Source organism: Pecten maximus, chromosome 5, assembly GCF_902652985.1.
Source record: "Pecten maximus chromosome 5, xPecMax1.1, whole genome shotgun sequence".
Taxonomy (NCBI): Eukaryota; Metazoa; Mollusca; class Bivalvia; order Pectinida; family Pectinidae; genus Pecten; species Pecten maximus.
Genome location: NC_047019.1, coordinates 2,062,095 through 2,085,096, shown reverse-complemented (window position 1 = coordinate 2,085,096; position 23,002 = coordinate 2,062,095). Strand labels below are relative to the sequence as shown.

Sequence of the window (23,002 nt, the reverse complement as noted above, 5' to 3'; positions counted from 1 at the left end):
TAACAGTGAAACAGAGGTTCCTTTAGATGTCTTTCCCATCCGTCCGTCCTTCCAACTGTCAGTCCGTCCACTCTGAGTTTTCCGCACTTTTCTCAGTCATCATCTTCAAGGTATGTTGGTGAATGTTGGTATTCAACTTCAGTATGAGTAGCTTTCAGACGTTTTGGGTCAAGGTCATGACTTATTATTTTTTGCAGGGCTGGTAGGGGACATGTATATATTGCTTCAAAAATAGTCTCGGAATGTTTGTTAATTTATTAGTATATTACCAGCTTGTCTGTATTAATAAACAGGGGTCCACACAGATTTATATACATTTTGTAAGTACATTTTATATGTATTCTAATACTTTTTTTTTCTGAATCCTTAAATTTGCATTATGTTGAAATGTATGACTTTGAATATGAAATAAAATATGGTTTAAACTAAAAATATGTGTGTGGCAGGGAAGGCTGGCTTTAAAATTGACAATACAGGGAGAATAAAGAATATTGATTATTTCTCCATTATTGTGAATTTGTTGTTACCGTAACAAAGTCTTATCCTTTCAACAAATGTGATTTCACAGTTCAAGAGCCTTGCATTGGTTAGGCCTAAGCTTATATATTGATAATAAAATCAATATTGTTTGCAGGCCTATTGTGCCTTTTCATTCTACTTGTATCGACTAGTTTGGCCTCCCGGCTACGGTGTATATATAGACCTTGACATTGGCTCCACACAGAGATCGTCTGAAACGATGGCCGGTGCCAGCGATCACGAGAATTTCTTCGAGGGAACAGAAAAGTTACTGGAAGTTTGGTTTTCGTCCTCCTCGGATAACGAACAGCATGATCTGAGGATTATAGAGAGGTATAACTTATTTATTGACGTAGAGCACAAGTCATTTTTCAAGGTGAGCGGTATCTTGACCGATTTCAATGTTTTGAATGATTCTGTCAGTAAGTAATAGACAGCTGATAGGCCTACAAATATATGGGTAACCAGGGTACACATAACAACTCTATATATAGACCGTCAAGTACGTATGTTCACACACGAGCATTTTAATTAAAAAGTCGGTTAAAAACTTGTCATGCTACGTAGACCACATTCATAGGCCCGAACACGTGCGAGCATACTTAGCCTAGTCAATAGAAAGATGTGGAAATAACATTAAACGTAGCGGTATTTTACGATATAGCCAACATTGCTTATTTTGAGAGGGGGTTTCCTTGTAGTAGTTGATGACTGCCTCACTGAACAGCATATGGGAGGCCTGTCACATGTCGTCCAATGCAATTAGGGTAAAGTGTCTTACCCCTAGTAGGGCACAACCACGACAGGACAAACCAGTCTGTTTCAAAGCTTTCCAAGAAACACCAACTGGCAAGGGCACTCTTCATCTGAGGTACCGTGGCCGGCTCTCTACTGTAACTGACTGAGCTTGCTGCTCCTGTATATATATTCTTAATTGTTTGCCATCATATACTTATAGAGCATGGGTACGTAATTTTGCAATATAGTATGTTTACAAATTCACACACCTGATGATTTTTTTTGTGTTTTTCCTCCCTAGTGGCCGAGGACTAATATGTTTTTTTTTCTATGGTGAGTTGGTGTCTTAAAATGCCAGACTTTTGGTGTACTTTTGCCATTTCGTTTTATTTTACTATCAATTAAGTTTGTTTTCAAAATAAAATCTGACTAATTAATACGAATGTCTTCAGAGGAAATGGATACCAGCTAGGTGATTGAGAATTTTAATCCCAGTTGTTGAATACTGACTTCAAATACCCCAAATATAACTAATAACAGCGTTTATCTGCAGACAATCTGTCAATATTTCACCGCCTTGTTTGCATTGCCTCCATTGGGAACTGTCATTATATATTACTGCTTTAAATATATTTAAAGCAGTAATGACGGTAAATTGAGACTTTCCAATTTTACATTTAAAAAAAATTGTTTTTGTTTTTAAAGATTATGCTATATCATGGTACAGGGCTTGATTATAGTTTAGGATGTTGTTTGTCTACAAAATGGCTGAAAACTATTTTTGTCAACAAAATTTAAGAAGCTTGATGGGTGTACAAAATTACATTCCCGACCGTCTTCAAACCCAGAAATAATGACAGCTTCCATGTACAGTGATATGTGTATACACACATCAGGTTACACACTTTTATGTTACCTAGCATTTGTGCATCTAATGATGTGAAGTACTCTTTCTCAATTTGAAATTAAATTGATTGAAATGTTATTTACATACCGAAAGTATGCGAAATTACGTACCCCGACAAATTATAAGGCCACTCTGAACAGGTTCTACATGTAAATACACAAAAATGCATGTTTGATAACCTTTTTTATTCTTTTTTGTTGTTGTTGTTTATTTGTGTCATCGCCAATGCTAAATCCAATGGGCTAATACAATTTTAAGCATTTACATTTGAATTCCATAGTTTATGATTCCTAAGATCTCCATTAGAATTCCATAAATCAGTAGGTCATTCTGTTGTTAAGTCTCATTGATAGAACTGTTAATTGTCAAATGATACGAGTTTTAAAAAAAATACCATTATTATTGCAGTTAAATGTCTGATTATGAAAATACATGCCAGGGCATCCAGTTGACCCTTTTTAGCAATATCAGAAGTCATATCACTATTTCTCAGAATCCTGAAAGGTCGAATTATATGTCAAATTTATAGACATGCTCCTTCAATCCCAGCAGTCATATCTGATTTTTGGGACATACTGTCAAGGGTCTGCTGGACGTGCCTGCATGCATGCAATATTAATTCATTTACAAAAGGGCAGTGTAACAAATTAGAACACAAATTTGTATATTATCTAGACATGTATGATAGGAATGTCTTCATTGTCGGGAATTGAATTGATCTAGACTCCAGACTAACATTAGTTGGGTTTGTTGACACATAGGTCTGTAAACTAGTTGACACTAAAATCCAAAATGTATTCCAACTGATGTGTTCACTCAGTACACAAGTATTGGTTGTAATATCTGTGTATGACACCATGCTGTTCTGTTAATAGGCCATGTGCTGCAAATCTGTTATCTTAAAACAATAAATGCAATGTACAAAATGTACCTTAAATGAAGGAGGTAGATCTAGTACAAATGTAGAAGTAGATTTGAAATAAAACTTCAGGTAAAGTACACCTAGAACTTAAACTATTTTGGTTTTAAGGCTAACTGCTATTATACAATGCATATTTCGCAATATCCAATAACAAACATCATTGGAGGAGGGCAATTATCGACCCATAGGGACATTTGGGCTGGCTGTATGTTATAGATTTACATTAATATTGTGCCTGTCCATCCCCCTGCACTTTATCTTGTTAGGGACCATTTTCTAAATTTTTGTCATCATTGGAACTTCATATCTTGGACGCAGGTTCCTTTAGGTGAGACTATGCATGTCATGCATTAAATCCACATACTCCAGAAACATATGTCAATGTTTACATTTTGAGCTTTTTACAGTTTTTGGACTTGATACATACCTAACAGACGATCATGAATCAGAAGCTGAAAGAAAATGTGTATTTATGAAAGTATACGCGGAATTCCCAAAAATAATAACTGTGGCTGCCGGACCATGTTTCTCTGAAAATTAGTCCCACAATGCAACGGCGAGTTTTACAGTCCATACAAAATGGCGGAATGCCGAAAGCGTGGACCTGGGAAAATGCAGAGATTCTGCCAAAAAAAGATGCAAACATGAGTGGAATTGGCAAAACCCGAGTATTTCCTTAGGGAATAGACTCGAATTCTGATTTTGCCTGACGTCTACTTAATTTCTGGTTAGCTTTTGAACATTGTCAACTTTACTGATCTAAAAATTTATCGATGTTTTGTTGTATGCATTTTGCTACATTTTAAAATTAAGTATTTAAATATAAAATATGGTTATTTTGTTCAGTTATTACGCGAATATGCTGTTAATATGTTTAAATATAAGCATTATTAGGCAAAGTTCATGTATGCTCGATATGTAAACAACAGCCATGTGTGTTGTTTATATGTAGTCCACGTTGTTATAGCCTCATTCTCAGCTCCGTGACAAATCTTGAGATAAATATAAGTGCAGCGAGTATTTTTATACACTGTTGTCTCAAGGACTCCCCCAGTCAAGTGTCCAGGCCAGTGGCCATTTTAATGTCAGGAGAGTGAATGAGCATCTTGGATTGCCATTAATACATGTATGCAACTAGAATTTTAGGTTGTTTGGGAGTATGTGGCTTTAAAAGTAGGTTACTCTGACCTACATTTTTACATTGACCTACATCAATGAAAAAGTTTGTTGGGACCTGATTTCCTGTACTATTCATCACTGGAACATCTTACTTTGGACATGCAGGTTCACTTGCATTGAATGTTGATGTCACTTACTGCAATTTGCAATATACCTGAATTTATTCACATTTTACTGAATGCAATTGGACTGACAAACATGCAGTGCCAAGAATAAGTTTCTACAAAAAGTTATCTTCTATGCATTCTTGCCATATAATTTTACATTTGGTGAGGACTGTAATTCACTGCATTGTCTTGTTTATAATATATTTTCTAAAAAGAATAACTTGTTAAAGCCTATTCTCTAAAGTTAACATCAGAGTTATCTAGTGGTAGAATTACTGGAACTACACATTTATGTATACTAGCTATAGAGTTGAAGTTATAATACAGAATCTGTGTATTCATGCTCATTTTTATTTTGTTGTGAACTTAGGTAGAGGAATTCATGAAAGTCAATAGCGTGTCAAGCCTGTTCATGGTCTGATAACTAACAATGAAAGATATCCACCTTTGATATATCGGGGGATTTATTGCCGACATACAAATCCACTGAATAAATATTTATGTATGCTTTTTGATATTCCTGATCAAGGGTGGGCATTTATATTGTACCCAGGGAACTCGTAAATGGGTCGGCATATTGTAGGACAATCCATGAAAGAACAATTGTTTTGCTAACTAAATTAGATATGGGTGGGCATATCAGATATGTTTCATTGATGTACATGTTAATAGCTTGTTTTAGGAGCAAGCTAGTACCTGGTTACATCGAATATCTACCAAACATTTCCTAAATACATTTATGCTGGGGGCCGCAGTGGCCGAATGGTTAAGGTGTCTCAACACTTTATCAATATAGCCCTCCACCTCTGGGTTGCGAGTTCGAAACCTATGTGGAGCAGTTGCCAGGTACTGACTGTAGGCCGGTGGTTTTTCTCTGCGGGTACTCCAGCTTTCCTCCACCTCCAAAACCTGGCATGTCCTAAATGACCCTGGCTGTTAATAGGACGTTAAACAAAAACAAACAAACATTTATGCTGCCAATGGTACAAAATGTAATACTAAATGATTTAAATTTGTGTTGACATAACAGGATATCACACACACACACACACATATATATATAAATTGTACCCCAGTTAAGTATTACTACATTCTCATGTGTAGAAAAACTGGAATCAGTGTATCTGTCTGTTGTCCGTCCATCTATCTGTTATCTGTCCATCTATCTGTTGTCTGTCAATCTATCTGTTGTCTGCCAATCTATCTGTTGTCTGTCCATCTGTTGTCTATCCATCTATCTGTCCATCTATCTGTTGTCATTCCATCTATCTGTTATTTGTCTGTCCATCTGTCTGTTGTCTGTCCATCTGTCTGTTGTCTGTCCATCTATTTGTTGTCTCATGTCTGTCCATCTATCTGTTGTCTGTCAATCTATGTTGTCTGTCCATCTGTTGTCTGTCCATCTATCTGTTGTCATTCCATCTATCTGTTATCTGTCCATCTGTCTGTTGTCTGTCCATCTCTGTTGTCTGTCCATCTATCTGCTATCTGTCCATCTATCTGTTGTCTGTCCATCTATCTGTTATCTATACATCTATCTGTTGTCTGTCCATCTATCTGTCTATTTGTCCATCTGTCTGTTGTCTGTCCATCTATCTGTTATCTGTCCATCTATCTGTTGTCTGTCAATCTATCTGTTGTCTGTCCATCTGTTGTCTATCCATCTATCTGTCTATCTATCTGTTGTCATTCCATCTATCTGTTATCTGTCCATCTGTCTGTTGTCTGTCCATCTATTTGTTGTCTGTCCATTTATCTGTTGTCTGTCCATCTATCTGTTGTCTGTCCATCTGTTGTCTGTCCATCTATCTGTTGTCATTCCATCTATCTGTTATCTGTCCATCTGTCTGTTGTCTGTCCATCTCTCTGTTGTCTGTACATCTATCTGTTATCTGTCCATCTGTCTGTTATCTGTCCATCTATCTGTTGTCTGTCAATCTATCTGTTGTCTGTCCATCTGTTGTCTATCCATCTATCTGTCCATCTATCTGTTGTCATTCCATCTATCTGTTATCTGTCCATCTGTCTGTTGTCTGTCCATCTATTTGTTATCTCATGTCTGTCCATCTATCTGTTGTCTGTCCATCTGTTGTCTGTCCATCTATCTGTTGTCATTCCATCTATCTGTTATCTGTCCATCTATCTGTCTATTTGTCCATCTCTCTGTTGTCTGTCCATCTATCTGTTATCTGTCCATCTATCTGTTGTCTGTCCATCTATCTGTCTATTTGTCCATCTGTCTGTTGTCTGTCCATCTATCTGTTATCTGTCCATCTATCTGTTGTCTGTCAATCTATCTGTTGTCTGTCCATCTGTTGTCTATCCATCTATCTGTCCATCTATCTGTTGTCATTCCATCTATCTGTTATCTGTCCATCTGTCTGTTGTCTGTCCATCTATCTGTTGTCTGTCCATCTATCTGTTGTCTGTCCATCTGTTGTCTGTCCATCTATCTGTTATCTGTCCATCTATCTGTTGTCTGTCAATCTATCTGTCCATCTATCTGTTGTCATTCCATCTATCTGTTATCTGTCCATCTGTCTGTTGTCTGTCCATCTATTTGTTATCTCATGTTTGTCCATCTATCTGTTGTCTGTCCATCTGTTGTCTGTCCATCTATCTGTTGTCATTCCATCTATCTGTTATCTATACATCTATCTGTTGTCTGTCCATCTATCTGTCTATTTGTCCATCTGTCTGTTGTCTGTCCATCTATCTGTTATCTGTCCATCTATCTGTTGTCTGTCAATCTATCTGTTGTCTGTCCATCTGTTGTCTATCCATCTATCTGTCTATCTATCTGTTGTCATTCCATCTATCTGTTATCTGTCCATCTGTCTGTTGTCTGTCCATCTATTTGTTGTCTGTCCATTTATCTGTTGTCTGTCCATCTATCTGTTATCTGTCCATCTGTCTGTTGTCTGTCCATCTCTCTGTTGTCTGTACATCTATCTGTTATCTGTCCATCTATCTGTTATCTGTCCATCTATCTGTTGTCTGTCAATCTATCTGTTGTCTGTCCATCTGTTGTCTATACATCTATCTGTCCATCTATCTGTTGTCATTCCATCTATCTGTTATCTGTCCATCTGTCTGTTGTCTGTCCATCTATTTGTTATCTCATGTCTGTCCATCTATCTGTTGTCTGTCCATCTGTTGTCTGTCCATCTATCTGTTGTCATTCCATCTATCTGTTATCTGTCCATCTATCTGTCTATTTGTCCATCTGTCTGTTGTCTGTCCATCTATCTGTTATCTGTCCATCTATCTGTTGTCTGTCCATCTATCTGTCTATTTGTCCATCTGTCTGTTGTCTGTCCATCTATCTGTTATCTGTCCATCTATCTGTTGTCTGTCAATCTATCTGTTGTCTGTCCATCTGTTGTCTATCCATCTATCTGTCCATCTATCTGTTGTCATTCCATCTATCTGTTATCTGTCCATCTGTCTGTTGTCTGTCCATCTATCTGTTGTCTGTCCATCTATCTGTTGTCTGTCCATCTGTTGTCTGTCCATCTATCTGCTATCTGTCCATCTATCTGTTGTCTGTCAATCTATCTGTCCATCTATCTGTTGTCATTCCATCTATCTGTTATCTGTCCATCTGTCTGTTGTCTGTCCATCTATTTGTTATCTCATGTTTGTCCATCTATCTGTTGTCTGTCCATCTGTTGTCTGTCCATCTATCTGTTGTCATTCCATCTATCTGTTATCTGTCCATCTGTCTGTTGTCTGTCCATCTCTCTGTTGTCTGTCCATCTATCTGTTATCTGTCCATCTATCTGTTGTCTGTCCATCTATCTGTTATCTGTCCATCTATCTGTTGTCTGTCCATCTATCTGTTGTCTGTCCATCTGTCTGTTGTCTGTCCATCTATCTGTTGTCTGTCCATCTATCTGTTGTATTTCCATATATCTGTTGTCTGTCTATCTATCTGTCCATCTGTCTGTTATCTGTCCATCTATCTGTTGTGTGTCCATCTATCTGTTGTGTGTCCATCTATCTGTTGTGTGTCCATCTTGTCTGTCCACCTATCTGTTATCTGTCCATCTATCTGTTGTATGTCCATCCATCTGTTGTGTGTCCATCTATCTGTATGGCTCAGTATACATGTTTTCCAATAAGAAGAAGATTCTACTTAGAATATATACAGTACTGAGACGTTATGATATAGTAGACAATTGTTGGTATAAGCTAACAGTACTGCATGTTATAGAATGATGCTTTTTAAAAAATTAGGTAGTAGTTTTCTGTAGCATTCTGACAAAAAGGTTCAAATCGGAGCGATTCATCTGACTTATTTGATTTGAAACTTTGGGCAGAATGTTATGGAAAACTATATATGCACTGTTCCAGCACACATGAGGTATGGATATGTCTAGATATAGTATAGCATATGCGCATGCCCACAACTATGAAAAGCCTATGTAATGAGTAATTTTCAGACCATGTCATTCCGGTCCATGTTGTATAGAAATGAAAATTAGAAGTTGTTTGCTTATATTCCCATAAATATTATTATTTATACATGTAGTAGTTATGTGATCAATAGAATATCACTTGTGGCTATGTCTTTGGAAATTTGAACAGCAACAAGGATGGTTTGGCTTAATAATTATGGCACTGTTAACAAAAAGGAGACAATAAATAATGAGGATGGAGCATCCACATCTGGATTCCGTAGTTTTATTAGCAGGTTGACATATATGCATGTTTCGGCTAGCTAGGCTAGCCGTCATCAGAACATCGATATACAGTTTTTCAAAGCTTAAGTGCAAATTACGGCTCAATTTATGACGTCATCAGGATTGGCAGTTCCTGGATACTGGATACCTGGAACTGCCAAAATCCCTTTGGGACAGAACGGTGCGGATATACCGTGTATACGGTATATTCCCTTCCACCATAAGCTTACAATAACATATAACAAGAACAGTTTATTTTTGAACTTTTTTAATTCATTAATGTAAAGTCGTCTTTTTCCGGTACTTCACCTGTAATGCATTTGAATATTGTCCATGTATTTATATTGTTAACGTCACATGGTTTCAACAATCCTGATGACGTCATAAATTGAGCCGTAATTTGCACTTAAGCTTTGAAAAACTGTATATTGATGTTCTGATGACGGCTAGCCTAGCTAGCCGAAAGATGTCAACCTGCTAATAAAACTACGGAATCCAGATGTGGATGCTCCATCCTCATTATTTATTATACCTACTGAACCTGATGGAGGTCTAGCGAATACTGTTTGGTATCCATCGAAGATTCCTATAACGTACCGTTACCGTCTTACCACAACCAGGACGTTGGTTCTCTCGCCCTAATTCAGGGAACTTTATTATTTTTAAAAGGAGACAAGTAACCTAAAGGATTATTAAGTCTTAAGAACGTTTGGGATAAATATTCCTTTTTGATTGAACTATGTTGGAATTAACGAATGTAAAGAAATAAAAGAAGAATATTAGGTTTCAACTTTTTATAGAGAATATTCAGAGATATATTATTAGAGATGCTATTTAGTGGTAGGAATCCGATGTATCATATTCATTCAGTATTAAGGTAATAAGCCCAGCCCTGTTCACAGAAAAAAGGCTGCTTTTTTCCCTGTAGTAAGCTCATCTTTTGACTTCATATTATAGGTTATTTGTTACTTGAGCTTGTTACGATAAAGATGATGCTTTTTACAACTGTGCAATTAATCACACCCACACCAGAACCACTATCACTTATATATGCTCAAAATACTGGCTTATAAAGAAAACCCCAATAAAACCCAGAAGTTGGGTCGATGTGTTGAGCAGATTTCCAGATGTTGCACTTGAATTGCTAGTTTATGAGTACATATACTACATGTTGTTTAATGATGCTGTGGTGCTGCCAGTAATTAGTGTAGATCCATGTACTGAGGACGGTTGAGAGGAATCTGCAGAAACATCATGCACCTGCAGTATAATATTAAACTAATTATCAGTTTACTTCCACATCAATAAATGTGCCATCAGTTCACACACTTGTGTGTTTTCTAAAATAAAATATGTTAACTTTGCCATGCGGGGTTAACATTTCAGTACAGCATTTCAAAACAGATTTGTTTGTTTTTAATTGTGTCTTGAATTATCAAAGATGAAACTTAAAAATAAATTACATGTACCAATAAAGCTCATATGGCACCAATATTTGTGATCAGGCGTCTCTTTATCACACATTCACTGATAAATGCTTCTGTTTGTGAATTTCTAAAACAGGAAGGACTGGGAGGAACTGCTAGGCATAGTGAGATGTGAGATTCTCAGTAAGACATCTAACTGCGACATGGATGCGTATGTCCTTAGGCAAGTATACCAATCCATCCATCCATCCATCCACCCACCCACCCATAACTTAAGATCTCTCTCTCTCTCCCCTCCCCTCCCCCCTCCCCCCCCCCCCCCCCCCCCCCCCCATTAACATATTTAAGATATATTATCAGTGTTTATATATTTGTACAGTGAGAGCAGTATGTTTGTAACCAAAGAACGGTTTATCCTGAAAACGTGTGGGAAGACCACCCTGCTACTGGCCATTGAGCCTCTACTCCGACTTGCCAAGAACAAGTGTGGCCTCGACATTGTTTTCGTATGTATACAGTTATCTGCCCTTTATAAAAATCTGCTTCCTTAATTTCATTTGCAAAGGAATGATGTTACGGCAAAATCATGCAGAAACAAATTGTAATTTTTTCGCATTTTACCATTTTGTGGACTTAACTTTTTTTGCACCAAAAATCACTTTAAAAGTTTTTTTTGCACCAAAAATCACTTTAAAGTTTTGAAGGTAAGTCCAAAAGTATACACCTATCACCCTTCTAATTTGGTTTATACATTCATTAGAGATCCAGGAGTGATGCTGTGGCAAATCACGCAGAAAAAAATTGGCATTTTGGCATTTTACTATTTAGTGGGCTTACTTTTTTTGACACAAAAACTCCCTTTAAAGATTTTGGGGGTTAGTTTTGAAAAGCTTGTAAGTCCACACCCTTCTTATTTGGTTTATACATCCATTAGAGGTCTAGGAGCGATATTATGTGATTGCTGCCACAGGTGAGCTAGCTTTCACAATCATTGATTGCACTTGTTTAAACTTACAATAAATTATGTTGTTATTGTAGGACATATTCTATTCGAGGAAGAAGTTTGCAAGACCAGAGCAGCAACACAGCATTCATCGTACATTTGAAGATGAGGTAAAAGGGAGATAACTATATATACAACAGTGACTTGACATGTACTGAAATAAGTCAATTCACTTTTCCATAAAAACATACATATACTTTAGAATGATGTGTTTTTTTATGTGTTTCTGTAGATATTGATACTTTCTATTGTTTATTTGTAGGTCAGTCACTTGGATAAAATCTTCAAAAGTAAGTATACATACAAAATGTGTAATATGGAAGGACAGTGCTTATATCAGTTGGTAGTATCGATTCAGTGGGATATCAATTCTGATTTGGAGTCATAGAAGTAGTGTGAATTTTGTATGAATTTTCCAGGATGAAGGCAAAACTGATTTTGAGCTTGTCTCTTTGGAGAAGTGGGAGAGCTATATATAAATGTTGTCACCCTGGTGTCAACGTTGGTTTTGTAATATCAACTATTTTTGTGAAATTGTTGAAAAGCATTAACATATAACATTGTGATTGTACTAGGGTACTGATATTTGACATTAGGGTTCCTGTTGGGTTAGACTATTCACTCCAGAAGTCAAACTAAGGGATTTAAAAAAAAAACTGCTTTTATAAATTATAACATATTTTGGACTTTGACATTTTTTGCATTTTTGAAGATGTTTTTTCAGCCATTAATGACAGATGTCAATTAAAGTTGAGTCAATTCCTTCAAGTACACACTATATCTTATTTATCCAATATGCAAAACAATACCAATTCATAAATTTTGATTATTTATTGACAAACATTTGTGAGATGAGCGTTGCTGTTCTACAACAGCTCTTAATTGTATCGGTATTAATTTCAAGTCTCTCGTTTTAGAAAGGTGCCATACCTGGTGCCCTATTGTGATCAATGTGTAATCATGCTTTTAACCTCTTTCTTTCTTTCTTGTTCGATTCACATTTAACTTGGTCAAGATGGTAAGTTCACAAAAATGCACACAATATGGGTCCGTTTAACTCCACTGTTACATTACTATAAGTGGGAGTATTGGTTTTCTGCTATGAAAATTGACGGATGGCGTATTTTGTAGATGGTGCGGCTTACACCCTGGGACGCATCAACAGGGATTGCTGGTAAGTCTGCAGACTTGTGAATCGTAGTATCCAGAGAAAAAGTTTTTCAATTATATCATGTGAACATAATTAAGTAGCCTGTTTTGAAGACACCCAACACCTTCGTGAAAAACCTTTCTAGAATAGGAAGTGTTGAAAATGTACCATTTGGAATTCTATGGGTCAATGAAAATAATTTGCTTATGAAATGTGGTTTGCAATAATTAATGACGCCAATTTATCCTGTCATAGAAAATAGTGTGACCCCTAAAGGTCAATTCTGCAAGTGATGTGGGCAATATGCATGCACTTAATATGGAACAGCACATTTGAACTGCTCATAACAAATTCTCACTCAGAATTTCACGCCCCAAGATTTTGTCTCTATATAACTAGTGATGCTATTACTGTACTTGACAGGCACCTGTTTACGCTGGACGAGGAAGGAGTGACCTTGCCAGACCAAACTGTGGAGATATCCTTTATATTATAAAAAAACTTTGTATTGTTTCTTATAGATCACAAATAAGGAAAATCATGAAAGGGAAAAGGGATGTTGGCATTAAGAGCTTTATTTATGCTCTGGACTATTTTACATACATGCTAGTACCAAATTTGTTATGCTTGGAGCACTTCCAATATGCATTGTTCTGCTGTTTAGTGTATAGTGTAGATTTCTCCTTGACTTTGCCACCTGCTCATGTGGGATATGTGTCGGGAGAAGATGGCCATTTTTACACAGGATGTCTCGAAGACAGCTGCTCAAGCCACCAAAGTGAGTACAAAAGTTAAAATCTTGTGATAACTACCATCTGTCAAAATATTTATTTAAGTCTCATTATCATTGTTATCATTCCAACAACAAGATTAATTAACATTGTTGAAATACTATTGGTAGGGTGTTGGAATTTTGTGAGGATTGGTAGGGTGGGGAGTGTTGTGAGGATTGGTAGGGTGGGGTGGGGGGGTGAGGATTGGTAGGGGGGGGGGGAGTTTTGTGAGGATTAGTAGGGTGGGGAGTGTTTGTGAGGATTGTTGGGGTGGGGAGTGTTGTGAGGATTGGTAGGGTGGGGAGTGTTGTGAGGATTGGTAGGGGGGGGGGGGGGAGTTTTGTGAGGATTGGTAGGGTGGGGAGTGTTGTGAGGATTGTTGGAGTGGGGAGTGTTGTGAGGATTGGTAGGGTGGGGAGTGTTGTGAGGATTGGTAGGGTGGGGAGTGTTGTAAGGATTGGTAGGGTGGGGAGTGTTGTGAACATTGGAAGGGGGGTTAAAGTTTTTGTGTCGTCTTTGAAAAAGGAGACATATAGGTATTACTTTTCGACGTCGGCGTCGTCCGGAAAATGGTTTTCGTGCGATAACTTTAGTAGTTTAGAACAGATTAATTCGAAACTTCATGGGAAGGTTCATTACCATGATAGCTCGGACAAGTTCGATAACCAAAATTATTCGCACATTTTTAAAAGAGTTATAGCCCTTTAATTTTTTGCGAAAATGGTTTCCACTCAATAACTTGAATAATTATTACAGGATTAATTTGAAACTTCATGGGAAGGTTCGTTACCATTATACTGTGGACAAGTTCGTTAGCCAAATTTATTCGCACCATTTTAAAAGAGTTATGGCCCTTAAATGTTTTGCGAAAATGGTTTCCACTCAATAACTTGAATAATTATTACTGGATTAATTTGAAACTGCATGGGAAGGTTCGTTACCATAATACTGTGGACAAGTTCGTTAACCAAATTTATTCGGACCTTTTTAAAAGAGTTATAGCCCTTTAATTTTTTTTGCGAAAATAGAATGTTCGTTACCATAATACTGTGGACAAGTTTGTTATTGTTTTTTTTTATTCAAGTCCTAGTTTTAAAGAGTTATGACCCTTTAATTATTCGCATACACAGGCGACACCTCCACTTCCGTGGAATTCTTGTTTGAGTATTCGTAGGTTATGGCAGTTATGTGAGCATTTTTAGGTTACCTGAGACGAAGTCTCTAGTGACCTATTCTAATCACCTTTTGTCCGTCGTCGTCCGTCAGGCGTCCGTAAACTATTAACATTTTCGACTTCTTCTCCAAAACCACTTAACCAAATTCAATGAAATTTGGCAGAAAGTTACTATGGCTGAAGGTCAACCAAAATTGTGAATTATATGGTCCCCACCCCCCAGGGGCTTGAGGGGTGGGTCCAAAATGGGTCAAATTGACTAAAATTTCAAAAATCTTCTCTCAGATATGGTGGAGTCAAACACTCTTCATAGATGGAAGGGTCTTGTGGTGTTTTACCAAAATTGTGAATTTCATGATCCTGGGGTCTCACATTTGCCCCTGGGGAGGGGGTAAACTTTAGTATAGTTCATATAGGGAAATCACATTTTTGACCATTATTTGTTGGATTTGTATTGGAAATCATTTAACCTGGTCAACATTATCAGCATAAGATAACAGTTTGATGGAATGCACATGTTGGCCCTGACTGACCCCCAGGGGCTGACGGGCCGGGCTAAAAAGGGTCAAATCGACTGAAATTTCAAAAATCTTTTTCTCAATACCTATATCAAATAGAATCAAATACTTTTCATAGAAGGAAGGGTTTCATGTTGTTTTACTTAAATTGTGAATTTCATGACCCTGGGGTCTCACGTTTGCCCCTAGGGAGAGGGTAAACTTTGCTATAGTTTATATAGGGAATTCATATTTTTGACAATCATTTGTTTTATTTCTATTGGAATAAATTCTGACTTTCTTAGAATTATCAGCATGGGATGACAGCTTAATGATATGCACATATTGACCCTGACTGACCCCAAGGCCGATGGGTGGGGCCAAAAAGGGTCAATTAAATTAACTGAAATATTTCAAATCTCAGGTGACCGTTAAGACCCTTTGGGCCTCTTGTATAACATGATGGTGTAATCATGGTTTTCTTGAGCAACACCTAATTTAAACTTCTTCTCAAGTTCCACCAGTGGAGTTCAGCTCAAACTTAACAAAAATTACCTTGAGATTGTCCTGACCAAGTATTATTTTTCAGGTAGGTCCGGAATCCAAGGAGGCCACCATGGCCAACTATACCATTACTTGCTACTGAATATGTATGGGGGTGGGGGGTCGTTAGAGTCTAGAGTCAGATGACTGATATGGTGCATATAGGCCTCTTGTTTATACTCTATTTTCTTTTCAGGATTCTGGTATATCTGATATTGTTCCTGGTGCTCAAATTGATGATTTCCTGTTTGAGCCTTGTGGGTATTCTATGAATGGTCTTCTACCAGGGGTGAGTAATTACAGATGACATAGCTGGAAACAGGTGTCATCTAACAAAATCTTGTCTTGTATATAAAGGGAATTGTTAACAAGACAAAATTAAGGGTAAAAAGAGTACCGGTAACTATCCATCAGCCATTATTAGCTCACCTGGTCCGAAGGACCAAGGTGAGCTTATGCCATACCGTGGCGTCCGTCGTCCGTCGTCCGTCCGTCTGTCGTCCGTCCGTCCGTCCGTCAACAATTGAATTATTTGACTTCTTCTTCATAACCGCTGATTGGAATTTCACCAAATTTGGTCAGAAGCATCCCTATGGGTAGGGGACTCAAAATTGTACAAATGATGGGGCTGATCCCCTGGGGGCCTCTGGGGCGGGGCCAAAAGGGGTCAATTTAGCTATTTTGATATAAACGACTTCTTCTCTGAAACCGAGCAATGGATATCGCTCATATTTGCTTGGTAGCATCACTATGGGGTGGGGATTCAAAATTGTACAAATGATGGGGCTGACCCCCTGGGGGCCTCTGGGGCGGGGCCAAATGAGGTCAATCGGGCTATATTGATATAAACGACTTCTTCTCTGAAACCGAGCATTGGATATGGCTCATATTTGCCTGGTAGCATCACTATGTGGTGGGGATTCAAAATTGTACAAATGATGGGGCTGACCCCCCAGGGGCCTGAGGGGTGGGGCCAAATGTGGTCAATTGGGCTCTATTGATATAAACGACTTCTTCTCTGAAACTGAGCAATGGATATCGCTCATATTTGCCTGGTAGCATCACCATTGAGTGGGAACTCAAAATTGTATAAGTGGTGGGGCTGACACCCCGGGGCGCTGAGGGGCGGGGCCAAACAGGGTCAATTTGGCTAAATTGATATAAACAACTTCTCCTCTGAAACTAAGCAATGGATATCTCACATATTTGACTGGTAATATCCCCTTGGGGTAGGGATTCAAAATTGTACAAATGATAGGGCTGACCCCCCTGAGGGCTGAGGGGCGGGCCAGAAGGGGTCAATTTGCCTAAATTGATATAAACAACTTCTTCTCTGAAACTAAGCAATGGATTAATATATATCGCTCATATTCGCCTGGTAGCATCCCCTTGAGGTAGAGATTCAAAATTGTACAATTGGTGGGGCTGACCCCCGGGGGGCCAAAAGGGATCAATTTGGCTAAATTGACATTTTTAGAATTACAATAAAAACAATGTTCATGTAACCATATGAAATGCCTATGATATACTGACATAGCAATACCAGTGGCAAATATACTTAAGCATAGTTCTTGTTTCATATATCATGAAACCAGGTGAGCGATACAGGCCCTCTGGGCCTCTTGTTATTTGAAGTAACCAGATTATTTTTGTCTCCAGTAAAGTAGAGAAATGCAAAGGAAAATGGAATAACTGAAATCTTGTATAGTGAATTACAGGGAAAAATTGTACCATGACACCCTCAATCTTGTAAAATGACAAATGCCGTATTTGAGTGGGGAAAAAAAACCCAAGGCCAAAAAAAAACCACACTATCAGTCTTCATGGCCAGAGGAAACCAATGTCTTCACTTTGGAGTTATAAAGACTTTTTTTTATCTTATACAGGGCTGTTACATCACTATTCACGTCACACCTGAGCCTCACTGTTCTTATGTCAGCTTTGAAACCAACATTCCCAAGGTAATTTTCTGTAATCTGACCAACATTCCCAAAGTAATGTTCTGTAATCTTACCAACATTCCCAAGGTAATTTTCTGTATTCTGACCAACATTCCCAAGGTAATTTTCTGTATTCTGACCAACATTCCCAAGGTAATGTTCTGTAATCTAACCAACATTCCCAAGGTAATTTTCTGTATTCTGACCAACATTCCCAAGGTAATTTTCTGTATTCTGACCAACATTCCCAAGGTAATGTTCTGTAATCTAACCAACATTCCCAAGGTAACGTTCTGTATTTCTGTAATCTGACCAACATTCCCAAGGTAATTTTCTGTATTCTGACCAACATTCCCAAGGTAATGTTCTGTAATCTAACCAACATTCCCAAGGTAATGTTCTGTAATCTGACCAACATTCCCAAGGTAATGTTCTGTAATCTAACCAACATTCCCAAGGTAATTTTCTGTAATCTGACCAACATTCCCAAGGTAATTTTCTGTATTCTGACCAACATTCCCAAGGTAATGTTCTGTAATCTAACCAACATTCCAAAGGTAATTTTCTGTAATCTGACCAACATTCCCAAGGTAATTTTCTGTATTCTGACCAACATTCCCAAGGTAATTTTCTGTAATCTAACCAACATTCCCAAGGTAATGTTCTGTAATCTAACCAACATTCCCAAGGCAATTTTCTGTATTCTGACCAACATACCCAAGGCAATTTTCTGTAATCTAACCAACATTCCCAAGGTAATTTTCTGTAATCTAACCAACATTCCCAAGGTAATGTTCTGTAATCTAACCAACATTCCCAAGGTAATTTTCTGTAATCTAACCAACATTCCCAAGGTAAAGTTCTGTATTCTGACCAACATTCCCAAGGTAATTTTCTGTAATCTGGCCAACATTCCCAAGGTAGTTTTCTGTAATCTAACCAACATTCCCAAGGTAATTTTCTGTATTTTTGTAATCTAACCAACATTCCCAAGGTAAAGTTCTGTATTCAGACCAACATTCCCAAGGTAATTTTCTGTAATCTGACCAACATTCCCAAGGTAATTTTCTGTAATCTGGCCAACATACCCAAGGCAATTTTCTGTATTCTGACCAACATTCCCAAGGTAACGTTCTGTATTTCTGTAATCTGACCAACATTCCCAAGGTAATGTTCTGTAATCTTACCAACATTCCCAAGGTAATTTTCTGTATTCTGACCAACATACCCAAGGTAATTTTCTGTATTCTGATCAACATTCCCAAGGTAATGTTCTGTAATCTTACCAACATTCCCAAGGTAATTTTCTGTATTCTGACCAACATTCCCAAGGTAATTTTCTGTATTCTGACCAACATTCCCAAGGTAATGTTCTGTAATCTAACCAACATTCCCAAGGTAATTTTCTGTATTCTGACCAACATACCCAAGGTAATTTTCTGTAATCTAACCAACATTCCCAAGGTAATTTTCTGTATTCTGACCAACATACCCAAGGTAATTTTCTGTAATCTAACCAACATACCCAAGGTAATTTTCTGTAATCCAGAGAATATTTTAAAGCAGAATTACAGTTAATTATCAGTATTACTGCCTTTGTGTGGTTACTTAAATGTCAAATATATCTTGATAATCATGTGCTTGCTGACTAGTAGTATTTCCTTTTGGGATGTTACACAAATAGAAAATAAGATTCTAGATTGCTATGTTCTGTATATAAGATTCTAGATTGCTATGTTCTGTATATTTCAGGAATCCTATCATACTTTGATCAACAAGGTGCTGTCTACATTTAGACCTGGAAAGTTCCTCATGACTGTCTTTGCTAACAAGGTACTCTATGATTATTGTGCTATGAGTTAGAGTGACTGAGCTTACATGTTTAATGTTTTTCATATGTTAATATTAGAAGCAGAAGTAGAAGCCGAGTGGTTAAGGTGTTCTGACACTTTATCACTAGCCCTCCACCTCTGGGTTGCGAGTTCGAAACCTATGTGGGGCAGTTGCCAGGTACTGACCGTAGGCCGGTGGTTTTTCTCCGGGTACTCCGGCTTTCCTCCACCTCCAAAGCCCTGGCACGTCCTTAAATGACCCTGGCTGTTAATAGGACGTTAAACAAAAACAAACAATTCTCATTTAAGTTTTTTTTCAAATCTAAAGAGTAATGTCCCTTGTCCAGCTGTTCCAGTTTTGTCCAGTTATTAGCTGTTTTCATTTAACAGTGGGTATCAGTACAACCTGTACTTATGGGAAATAACACAATTACATTTCCACTCTAAATTACCACTGATGGGAAATAACACAATTACATTTCCACTCTAAATTACCACTGATTTCTCCGTCCTCATTACAGGCATCACAGGCCAAAGACAACCACAAGATGATGGAGGATAGAGAGGTCAAAGGTTATGTCCGTAATGACCACCAACTCTGCTTCTTCAAGAACTACAATCTGACCTACTCGTTCTTCACACGGCCAGTTATCTAGGATCTAGCGCGTGGGAGTCTCGCCATCCCAAGCCCGACACACCACCCTGTTTGTGTGCAGTGCTCCATTGAGAGACTTCCCCTGTTACCTGGAAATAGTTGTGCTGTTTTTATCTCGGTGTTAGATTTCATGGATTTATTTGTTAATGACATGGTGTTTTTGTGGATAACTAAAAAAAATAGAAAGAAGTACAGACTCTTGTTCTCGTTCCTAACGAGAAAGTTGAGATAAATAGTCTTTTCTTGGAAGAGTGTTTTATTTGTTTAATTCTTATTTCAATACACCTGACAATTGACCATTATTTATGAACTCTGTGAGTTCTGTAACTATTCCTTGCTAGATACTGGTATTTGATATTATTATATATTATCTTTTTTTTCATTAATGTAACGTTTTTTTTTTTCTGAAATTCTGAAAGTGCTAAACAACTTAACATTTATGATAATAAGCCGGGGTACAAATTCAGCTTTTTATCTTACAATAAGTCACGTGGAGCTGTGCATGATCTCAGAACAACAATCTGGAGGTCAAATTTGGCATATTGTTTTAGAGAGTATATTTGTTGGTATTTTTATGGAATTGCAAAGACATGGGTAGGCTCTTTTACCAAGCTTATATTGCAGGATAAACTGCACATTTTAAAGGAAATTATTGTGAACATGATAGTAATTTGTAAGGACAGGAGCTAGCAATTCAACTTTATGAAGTATGAAAAGAACATTCGGAGGTCATCATGATTTTAGTTCATACAAGAATAACCAGGAGAATGATTTAGATAACCCATGTTTTGGAAGATGTTGAAAAATAGACACTGTTGAAGGGTAAGATTTTAACCTAGTCAGCTCATCTTGCCTAACTATCACTTCACAGGACTAAACAAAGAGTTTCAGAAATGCATTTAATTTTTTACCTTGAGATTGTTAGGCCCTATAATCTGTTTGATCTTCTGATTTTGAAATTTGTAACATTCAATTGCAAAATGAATGTCTATGAATATTTGGTTTGGCATGTAAATGTACGATTAATGTACCTGATATGTAGAAGGTACAATGGCATTGTTGGATTCTGATTGGTCAGACCCTATCGTCTAAATTCTACATTGTTTTTGATATTTTTCCCTGTTTATTGACAAGTGCTAATTAATGGTCCCGATTTTACTTACAGTGTATTTAGCTGTACAGATTTAACAGTGAATGTGGTGCATGTTTGTGTTGGAACGGTCCTGTTGATTTGGCATATTGACTAATTCATGTTTTTAACTCTTTCCCTACTTTGTGTTCTTTCCGGATTCGGTACCGAAGCAGTTATTAGGCTCGCCCCCAGAAGTTTAAACAAAATGGCAGACTACATGTGTATTTTCGGTGTGTTGTTTTTTCATAAAGAAACACAAAGCCTAGTGTTATCTTTGTACATAATTAAGAAATATTTAACTAGATAAGATCGAGATGTCAGATTGAAGACTCTGAAACGTCTCAGACAAGGATAACTGAAACGTAAATGTAGCAAGCCACCATATTGTTTACATTAACATCATATTGAGAAAATATCACATGTTACTCTAACGGAAAAATACATAACTCGGACGAAATAAAAATGAATTTGTCAACAAAAGTGTTTGTTACAAAAGTTTTGACCACCTTATATTTGTCATTGCATCAGATGATTGTATATGTCGGGTGATGATTTCAACAAATCAACACTTGAATAACGTCAACCAAACCTGTCCACTATAGTCGACAGTGGGGAAGAGGGAGTTTGAAATTATGTCGACTATAGTCGACAGTGGGGAAGAGGGAGTTTGAAATTATGTCGACTAGAGTCGACAGTGGGGAAGAGGGAGCTTGAAATTATGTCGACTATAGTCGACAATGGGGAAGAGGGAGCACATTTTTATGTTGACTATAGTCGACAACAGTGCTGAAAGAGTTAAAGGTCATTTGAACTATTTTTAGATAAGAAAAAACCCTAATCTTTATTCTTCTTGATCCCATTGTTAATCAACTTATGATCATGAACCAATATGGATGAAATTTGAAGAAATGTGTGTCATGGACAAGTGATTGTGTATCGATTTAGAAATAGATATTAAATAATATTACATGTTACATGTATATATGACAAAGATGATTTTCAACATTGATATAAGTTGGGTCAGTAAAAGAAAGGACATAAGTCAATGGTCTTGTTTGTTTGCTGGGTTTATCGCCCGTTAACAGTCAGGGTCATTTTGAGGTTGAACCTTCTTGTAGTAGTTGGTGACTCACTGAACAACATAAGGAAGGCCTGGCGCATGACATCTAGATCAATTAGAGTAAATTTAAAGTGTCTTGCCCAATGACACAACAGTGACAGCACAGACTGAGAAACACAAACTGACACGTGTGAGGAACGTTTAACCACATGCATTGCATCAGTGCTAGAGATGTCAGAACCAGTTATATTAGATATCTTCTGCATTTAAATGTTTTACTGAAATATAACCAATGTTACAATTTACATGGAATTTTTATAATGACTATGCTGTTATTTATTCTTTGCTTAAGGTGAGATTTAAGAATAAAAGAAATGTCATGAAAACGTTATTATTTTATTTTTAGCCCTAAATTAATGTTATATATTTCTTACAGGGAGGATCTTGCAAGGTCATCTGACCTTAAGGGTCAGGATGACCTTTAGTCGTGGTGCTTCGTCCATCGTCGTACACCGTGCGCTGTCTGCCATGCATAAACTTTTCCCATTTCAAACTTGTTTTCAAGTTCCACTGGTGGGATTTAACTGAAACTTGCCTGGAATAATCCTCAGATGGTCCTGACCAAGTATTGTTATTTAACGGGTCGGTTAGAAATCCAAGATGGCCGCAATGGCAGCCATCTTGAAAAAACATATTTTCAACTTCTCCAGTTCCACTGGTGTCATTGAACTGGAAATTGGTGAGGATATTAAGGAAGCG

At 37.4% G+C, this 23,002-nt stretch overlaps 1 protein-coding gene across 1 annotated transcript; it reads left to right on the top strand.

Annotated features, from left to right (window-relative positions):
* The first annotated feature begins 705 nt into the window (after positions 1-705).
* On the top strand, positions 706-22,629 carry LOC117326826 (S-adenosylmethionine decarboxylase proenzyme-like). Its single transcript, XM_033883565.1, has 12 exons — positions 706-852; positions 10,621-10,707; positions 10,864-10,990; positions 11,523-11,597; positions 11,750-11,777; positions 12,619-12,661; positions 13,061-13,115; positions 13,335-13,415; positions 15,821-15,913; positions 17,511-17,585; positions 19,317-19,397; positions 19,918-22,629. The coding sequence occupies exons 1-12, from the start codon at positions 740-742 to the stop codon at positions 20,050-20,052; spliced, it is 993 nt and encodes a 330-aa protein (XP_033739456.1). The 5' UTR covers positions 706-739; the 3' UTR covers positions 20,053-22,629.
* Positions 22,630-23,002: the final 373 nt, after the last annotated feature.